Here is a 9,078-nt window from a genome sequence, read left to right as displayed (position 1 = left end):
GCACCCCCCCCCCCCCCCCCCCCAAGTCACCTGACCAAAACAGTGTTTTCTGCTTGGCTAGGTGTTAATGGCCCATTGGTTTGGTTTGGTTTAGTTTAGTTTAGGAAGACAAAAACATGTTCCTGTGGAGTTCATTCAGTACAACCATTTTTTGAGGGTCAAATAATATGTGCAGCCCATCTGTCCAGGTCAAAATAGTTTTCAGATGGACAAATCATTCCATAACATAAGGGTTATCCCAAAAAGGTGGCCTGAGCTGGGTTTGAACCCAGGTGCTCTAAAGCAAAGGTGCCCCAAACACAATACAGGCCACACTGACCACTTCCCCACAGAAGACATGAAAGCTCCTTGACTTCTCCCCAGTAGTCTGTCTGTGTGCATCCTGGACAACTGTTATGGATTATTTGGACAAATTAGTAGGCTCTTTGTGAACTTTTAAATGCAGTGTTCCCTTTTTTCCCATTTTTGCAATAAATGATGTATTAAGTTTACATGAAATAATAAGTTACTTGGCTAAACCCCAAGCTTAGATCCCCTATACCTATGCTAATGACCAAGGTTCATAGGTCATCCGAAGGCTAGGCTAAGTTCATTACAATACATCATCTCAAAGAAGCAGCAGCATAAGGACTGTCTAGATTTTGTTTGCTACTTTTTGAAATGTAAGTTGAACATTTCACCTTTATTTCACAGTTGTGCATGATCCTTTAAGACATTTCAACTGTAATAACTTAATTTAACCATTCATAGATGGAGTTGAAATGCCCCCTTTGCCCCAACAAAATGACTCATTTGAGACATCATTTGGGGTTTGTGCACAAGGTTCTGAACCCGGAGGAACGTATTGTGCTGCTCAAGTTGTCCAGAGGACGGGTGAGTTTGAAGAATGTGAGCTGCCCATTGTGCTCCAAGAAGTTTTCCTTACTTCAGAGGCACTTGATCCAAAAACACAAAGATCTTACAGTAAGTAATCACACAACTGCCCCCCCCCCTCCCCCCCCCCCCCAGCCTAACTCAAAAGCTTGTTGTTGATTTAAGAAAGATATTATAATAGTTGTGTAATGTAAACATTTATTGTAACACATTGTTAATGTGTTGTTACAACTTTAGTACACTAATATTACAATATCCTTAAAAACCAATGTTGTTGTTTTACACTAAACTCTATTTTTAGGCAAATAAGGTTAAAGACATATTAAAAGACACCAAGCTGAAGATCTCAGTGGAGGCACTTGCTCGCCTGAGGGCAACTAATCCCAAAATTCCAATGGTCAGCACATTAGATGTCGCTGAGAGCCTGGCCCAAGCAGACCAAGTGACAGCTTCCCATGACCAAGAGGATGATTCTTTTTCTCAATCGCTAGGTAACTAAACCAACCTACAATCTTATTTGAACATACGTATTTTTTTTACAGAATTGTGAACTTTTTTTGATTTGTATTTTTTACAGTCTCCCTTGATTTCCCTGACGATAAGGATGGTGATCAATGGCTGGACGACTCATTGCAGGAGTATTTTATGATGGGTAAGTTTAAATTGGTCAGCACATTTGTAATCAGGCTATATTGTATTATCTAGATGGACCGTTAAAAGTGAATGATTTATATTTACAGAGACAGATCCTGGTCAGGACATTGCTATATTGGACCTGCAGGACCTCTTGGATTTGGACTAGATTGCAGGGTAAGTTTAAATTGGTCAGCACATTTGTAATCAGGCGCTATTGTATTATTATATAAAAGGACCATTAAAAGTGATTGGTTTGTTTTTACAGATCCTGCCCACGACTCAGTGACCTCCTGGATTTAAGTGTCTAACACTTTGTGATTTTGTTTGTGCACTTTTTATATACACTTTTTTATTATATTTATTTACTGTGTGTGTGTGTGTTTAATATCAGTAATGTATACATTTTAATGTTATTTTTTATTTTACACTATTTGCACTATATTTACATTTTAAATACATTTTTTAAATATTTTTCTTGCAAAGTTTGCATTTTTAAGATATCTGTACTTAATTGCAGGGGAAACAATACCACAAACTCATGTACAGCTTTTAATTATGCAAGTTTTGCTTCAAATTTGAACTGTCCACTGGCCGCATACAGGGCCGCATTCAAATAAGTGTAACGAATTGGGGATTTCAACATGTGTGGAAGGCCAGTGAGTAACTAGCTAAGCTAATGGTCGGATGAGAGTGTATCAAATGGTCGTATTTCACAATTACAGTGCTTTTGTGAGGTGAAACCTGCTGTACACCACACAGGGGACACACAACAACACACTGATGTGCATTGCAATTTTTGCATAAAACAAGCTAAATTATCTGCCAGTGGGGTAAGAAAAATAATCTTGTTTTAAGATTATGTTTTTATTAAGTTTTTTTGAATTAAGTTTTTTTTTTCTTACCCCACTGGCAGATAATTTAGCTTGTTTTAAGCAAAAATTACTTAAATTACTTTCTGTTTATCTAAAAACAAAATAGAATTTCTTATGTCATTTTACTGTAACTCATTCAATGAACATTATTAATATATGTTTTTTTTCAAATCATATATTTTTAAATCTATATATTTCTATCTTTATATGTAAAAAAAAAAAGTGTTCCTAAAATTGTTATGTGTGTCTGTGTGTCTGTGTCTTTTTATTATCACGAGTCTATACATTTTAAGATTATTTTTTCATTAAAGAAAGTTTTTGTAAGCTTTGCACAACATTTTTCTGTTTTGAATTTCATAAAAGGCTTTAAATGCAGTGGGCAGTCTGTGTCCATTTCAATAATAATGATGCAGCATTAATAGCTTTTAAGTACATCAGTGTGTTTATATTGCATTTACTGTGTGGTTTGCAGTAGGTCTTACCCAATAAAAGCACTGTAATTATGAAATATGACCTATTAATATCTTGTACACAGTCTGCCTGCAGGCAAGTCATAAACAGCATCCCACCTGTAAATGTAGTAATGATTAAACTGGACAACTTTTTTTCATGACAACAAACTTTATTTAGAAGAAAATAGAAATTTACAAAACTATTTACAATAAAAATAAATGTGAAAAAACTTAAACAAGTAAATTATAAAAAAAAAATAATTATAAAAAATATATATATAATAATAATAATAAAAAATAAAAAAATATGGGTGGTAAAAAATAAGATGGTTAAAAAAATGTGCAAACCACCAAACCCCCATTTTAAATGGCCTATTCATCAAGCCAATCCAAGGTCAGGCCCTCTCCCTGGAACGAACGTCTCCTGACACCGTAGTCGTATTTGAGCTGTGTGCCTACAGTGATGTCCCTCGTTGCCTTAAATAAAATGACCTCCTGGTCCTGGTCATTTATTGTCATTGTACAGTGAATGGGCTTGAGGTTTGGCATCTTGCGGGAATGGTTTATCCTTCTTCCAAAAGTGTTCATGTTAGGGTGGCACTCACAGGGGGATGTCTGGGAGTCAATGCAAAGTTCTCTTTCCCCAGCTTTAAAGAAAAACACATATCCCGGTTCGTCGAACTGGCTGTGTACTTTGGCCCTCCCCTCAGCAGCTGTGACTACCTTTCCATGGTAGTCACAGACGATGTCCTCTTTGAAAAAGGGTCGGGTTGCGACCACTCCTATAATAAAGAGAACATTACATTTTTTAGTTAATGGAAAAAAAAAAACAACAACATTATTTTGTACATTTTATATTATTGTTTCTTCTGCCCTGAAAAGTTAAATGTTTTCTTACCTAGACCTTCCGGTGGACCAAAATCCTTTATGGCCAGCCCCGTCCAGGTCTGCTCGGACACACAGCGAATGACGAAGCTGTCAGCTTCCACCATTTTCTTTGGGGCTGGTCTCCAAAGCTGTACTATGTGTTCAGGCCTTGGGCAGTTCACCGTCCACCCCTCCTGGGCAATTAATCTCGCCACCTTTGCTGCGGACGGCTTTCGGAGTTTGTAGTATGCTGGAATACAGAATGAAACAACTTTACTCATGTGAAACACTTGTCACTGTAATTAAATGGCCTAGTTTGTGTTGTGAGGCAATGCATGTCAATGCTGTATTGATTGTTTAGCAGACTTACACAGCAGATGTTTCTCCCGCTGGGCGTACTGGGAGGCCCTCCACTTGTCATAAAAGACCCTGTTTTCTGGGAAACCGGCCTCCATCCTTTGTTTTTTTGATGGCGGCAGACTCTCCAGTGAAACGGGAAATGTATTGACAAATGCCATAAAGTCTCTCCGCGGCCCTCCAGCTGCGCCACCTGTTTCCAAGGATGTCTCATACGCAGACCTGCTGTGTAAGTGAGGAATACAAGGTTTATAATGTGCAAAAATAAAATATGGATGAAAACTTGCTAATCTACTGTGCAAATAGTTTGTGATTAGTTATGTCTTTGTTGTATTAAGAGACATACCTGGACAATGATTCCAGCAGCAGAGCTGCGTCTATGACATCCTGGAGCTGGAAAACACCAGCGCTGAGGCCCAGGTAGTGGAGCAGTGCCCCCTTTTGTTGAGACGGGAGGATCTTGGCCGCTGCTTCAACAGCCCTCCTCACGCACTGGCTGGTATAAGGGGCCATCTTATACCTACAGAAATAAAATGAAAAAAGAAATGTCAATTGTGGTGTGACTGATAAAATGTGGATCCATTCACACACATGCACATGAATCTGTGTAGACACTTACAGTTCATGGAGCCGGTTCATGTCCCGTGAGACAGACTGAACTGCCTTTCCGTCCGAGGAGACAAAAAAATTATTGCAGTCCGTCTGAGGCTGTAGGTTCTCAGGCCTGATCCTAACAAAGTACAGCTCCAAGAACTTTAAAAAAACAACAACAAAAAAAACAACAACAACAACGAGTTATTAAATGTAAAACACTGGTGGTCAGAAATCTACTGTTTGCATCATATTAAAACTTACAGCTTCCTCCTCTTTTGTTAGAGCGATCCGCATGCTTGAGGCTCTTTCCCCCTGCACGCCGATCACAACCCTTTCTCCCTGCTCAGTGCGGTTGACCCACTCTTCGTCCTGAAAAACATTGAAAATGTTTTACTTTATAATGCATACATGTGCAAATATTACAGTATATCACAAGTATAAACTCGTTAAAATAGATGAACTTACCGTCAAGGCTTCCACAGCTTGTGGGCACTGCATGTGTTTAAATACCAACAGCGCTTCACAGAAGTAACGGTATAAGGTCTTGTCCGTCCTTGGGCCCTCTTTGTTCATTTCCAGGTCCCCGCGGATCCTGAGGACGTCAGACTTAGAAGCCCTTAAGATCCTCTGGCAATCTTCAATGCCAGGAGCTGGCTGAACGAACCGTCTGTTTGGATTAAACATAACAAATAAGACTATTGAAGAATAAAACCAAAGCTGTGAAATAGTCTTCAATGTAGAATAATATAAAGTATTTATTTTATTGTCATGTAATAAGCATGTAATAAGTACACAGTTAACTGCACTTACTCTGGTGGAGGAGGAGCAGCAGCAGCAGCAGCAGCAGAGGAAGAGCCAGCGTCTTCAGCTTCTTCGATATCCTGGGGCTGGTTTTTGACAAAGAATCCACGCCGAAGAAGCTCCTTCAACATGGCCATGCGAGAGCGTGGGTCAGGAAGGATCTCACAAAGCTGGTTGTAGTCCCAGCATCTGTTGTGGCGGACCCACTCTCTGTGTGAAACTTTAGCTTTCTCTAGCTCTGCTTCTCTTTGTTTTGGAGTGCTGTTTTTCATGCACACCCGTGACAGATGAACAGAAAGGGTGTCTTGGGGCTTGTGGCAAAGCAGACAATACACCACATGGCGATCGGCAGACCTTTAATGGAAAATGAAACGATATAAAATACATTATAAAAAACCAATGATTTGAAAGAATGATACACGATTAAACAAAACAATAATTTAAAATAAACTAACTATGCAGCTAACTTAAAAAAGCTAACTTTGCTTTGAAACTTTTTTCAACATGTGTTTGTTCTTATCTATCACAATCAAAATGAGACAAAAACACCCATTCTAATGCAACCACCATTACCTCTGACCTTAAAAATGATTATTTTTGGATAAAATACTTCTCTAAATGAAGGAAACATCTTCTTAAGGAAACACAAATTAACACAAAGCAACAAAGAAAACACAATCCTTACCGTTTCTGAGCTTGTTCAGCCATTTCAATGTTCAGTGTTTTCTTCCAATGTTGTCCGTGAGATAAACTGTTGAAAGAGTCCTGAGGAAAGTTCTCAGCAATTTACCTGGCCTTCTTTCCAACTCAACTCAGCCAATCAGATCGCGGCATCCCCACAACCCCCCCAAGTAAACTAGCCAAACATGTTTTAGAACCAGCTACCTCGGCTAGGTGTTAATGGGCCATCAAGGTCCACTGGGTTAGATTAGTCGAGTTTAAGAAGACACAAACATGTCCCTGTGGAGTTAATTATGTACACTGATGATGTTTAGATAGGTAAGATTAAGAATCCATTAAGTGAAAACCATTTTTTGAGGTTACAGTCTTCAGTGTGGACTGTATTGTGGTTGGGGGCCCTTTGCTTGTGGGGACATGGGGTCTAACCCAACTCAGACCACCTTATGGGATCACACTGATGTTATGGTCCATCTGAAAACTATTTTGACCTGGACAGATAGGCTGCACATATTATTTGCCCCTTGTTAAATAGATTACACATGGGCAAATATGGATTATTTGTACAAATTAGTATGCTCTTTGTGAACTTATAAATGCAGTGTTCCATTTTTCTACCTTTTTGCAAAACATGGGGTATTAAGATTGCATGTGCCAAGTTGGATGAACCTCCAGCCTCGATCACCTATACATATGCTAATGACTGAGGTTAATAGGCCATTAGAAGGCACAGGTAAGGTCATTGCAGGAGATATCTCACAGAAGCAACAGCTCCAGGCATCTCTACATTTTGTTTGTTACCTTTTTAAATGTAAGTTATTTCATCTTTATAAAATGAATATTTCATCTTTATTTCACAGTTGGGCATGATCCTTTAAGACTTTGTAAATGTAATAACTGAATTTACCCATTCATAGATGGTGTTGTTGGAATGCCTCCTGTGCACCTCAAATGTGTCTCATTTGAGGCATCATTTGAGGTCTGCACATAAGGTTCTGAACCTGGAGGAGCGTCAGACACTTCTCAGGTTGGCCAGAGGACGGGTGAAATTGCGGGATCTGAGCTGCCCAGTGTGTTCCATCAAGTTCACTTTAGTTGAGAGGCACTTGATCAGACAACACTCTGTTCTAACAGTAAGTAATCTCAGTAATCCCCCTAGCCTAACTCAAAAGCTTGTTGTTGGTTTAAGAAAGATATTCTAATAGTTGTGTAACGTAATCATTGATTGTATCACATTGTTAATGTGTTGTTACAACTTTATTGCACTAATACTACAATGTCCTTACAATGTGTTTGTTGTTGTTTTACACTAAAACTGTATTTTTTTTTTTAGGATCCTGTGGTTAGAAACTTAATCAAAACCCTAAAATGGAAGGTGTCAATGGATGAGCTTGCTCGGCTGAGGGAAACAAATCCCGAGATTCCAATGGCCAGCACTTTGGATGTTATTGAGAGCTTGAACCTGGAAGACCAAGTGCCAGCTCCCCAGGATCACCAAGTAGATAATTCTTTTTCCGGTAAGTAAACAAACCTGCAGTCTTATTTGAACATGAATATTTTTGTACAGAATTTAACTTTTTTTTTTTGTTGCATTAGTAGGTCTGCCAGATAATAAAGGTGATTACAGGGCAGACGCCTCACAGGATGAGCCTGTAAAGATGCCGGGTAAGTGTTAATTGGTCAGAACATTCGTAATCAGGCTCTATTGTATTGTCTAAATGGGCTGTTAAAACTGAAAGTTTTGTTTTTACAGAGACATATCCTGAGTTTGTCACCCTCAACCTGCATGACCTCTTGGATATGGACTAGATTGCAGGGTAAGTTTTATTTGGTCAACACATTTGTAAATAGGCTCTATTGTATTATTATCTAAATGGACCGATAAAAGTATATGATTTGTTTTTACAGATCCTGCTCAGGAATGGGAGACTTGGACCTCCTGTCTTGATGTCTAACACTTTTTAATTTGTTTTATTTTATTGCACTTTATATATATATATATATATATATATATATATACTTTTTTATTATGTTTATTTACTATTTACATTTTTAAAACATTTTTAATATGTTTATTGCAAATTTTAAATTTTTAATGGAACCTATTTATCTACATCTCTATGTGTGTGTGTGTGTGTGTGTGTGTGTGTGTGTGTGTGTGTGTGTGTGTGTGTGTGTGTGTGTGTGTGTGTGTGTGTGTGTGTGTGTGTGTGTGTGTGTGTAATATCACGAGTGTATACATTTTAAGATTATTTACTCAAGCTTTGCACTAAATGTTTCTGTTTTAAATTTAATAAAAGCCTTTAAATACACTGTCTCATCTATGTTGAATAATATGTGCAGCCTATCTGACCAGGTCAAAATAGTTTTCAGATGGACCATAACATCAGGGTGATCCCATAAGGTGGTCTGAGCTGGATTAGATCCCATGTCCTCACGAGCAAAGGGGCCCCAACCAAAAAGACAGTGCTGTATATGTAGCATATATGTCCCAGTCCAATAATTTGTATTTTATCAACTTTTCCACATGCAACTTATCTGAAAGGGCGCCTTATTGTCAATATCACTATTTTATTGTCACTATCAAAATAGTTTTAAAATGGAAAAATCTTCAGGGTGATCTCATATCGTGGTCACAGCCGGATTAGATCCCAGGTCCCCACGAGCCAAGGGGCCCCAACCAAAAGACAGTGCACACCGACCACTTCCCCACAGAAGACAGGAAAAGCCCCCAGTAGATATGCTTATAGCTTCTATTTATACTTAATTAAAAATCACATGCTCTTTGCCCATCATATTGATGATGCTTGAAGAGAAACTTTGCTACCTTACAAGTTACATACAACTGATTGTCGTTGAGGACACAAACACCGGCAAATTTAGGCTAATTAATTATTTTCAGTGTTTAATTTGACTTTATACTATTTTATTAACAAGATTAATCAAAG

General features: G+C 38.4%; 1 protein-coding gene across 2 annotated transcripts; it reads right to left on the bottom strand.

Moving 5' to 3' along the window:
- Positions 1-3,153: 3,153 nt before the first annotated feature.
- LOC309489725 (uncharacterized protein) lies at positions 3,154-6,242 on the bottom strand. Of its 2 annotated transcripts, none has more exons than XM_082158584.1 (9): positions 6,138-6,242; positions 5,462-5,806; positions 5,117-5,318; positions 4,913-5,020; positions 4,677-4,810; positions 4,404-4,577; positions 4,071-4,282; positions 3,732-3,950; positions 3,154-3,615 (listed from the first exon to the last, which is right to left on the bottom strand). In XM_082158584.1, exons 1-9 carry the CDS (start codon positions 6,158-6,160, stop codon positions 3,206-3,208), a joined length of 1,827 nt encoding a protein of 608 aa, XP_082014710.1. In that variant the 5' UTR covers positions 6,161-6,242; the 3' UTR covers positions 3,154-3,205. The 2 variants fall into 2 exon arrangements, with proteins under 2 accessions (XP_082014710.1, XP_082014711.1); XM_082158585.1 differs by having other exon boundaries at positions 4,071-4,279.
- Positions 6,243-9,078: the final 2,836 nt, after the last annotated feature.

Source organism: Leuciscus leuciscus (genome assembly GCF_965113295.1).
Source record: "Leuciscus leuciscus genome assembly, chromosome: 24".
Taxonomy (NCBI): Eukaryota; Metazoa; Chordata; class Actinopteri; order Cypriniformes; family Leuciscidae; genus Leuciscus; species Leuciscus leuciscus.
Note: the sequence above shows the minus strand (reverse complement) of the source record. Positions and strands in the feature narration are given on the sequence as shown.

What these genes read in the sequence shown, in the direction of transcription:
- LOC309489725 (XM_082158584.1), bottom strand. Translation starts at nt 6,160, where the DNA reads ATGGCTGAACAAGCTCAGAAACG. An exon ending in GCTGCTCCTCCTCCACCAGA is followed by an intron (nt 5,319 to 5,461) that starts GTAAGTGCAGTT and finishes TAATCCAAACAG; the next exon opens with ACGGTTCGTTCAGCCAGCTC. An exon ending in CTGCTGGAATCATTGTCCAG is followed by an intron (nt 4,283 to 4,403) that starts GTATGTCTCTTA and finishes TCACTTACACAG; the next exon opens with CAGGTCTGCGTATGAGACAT.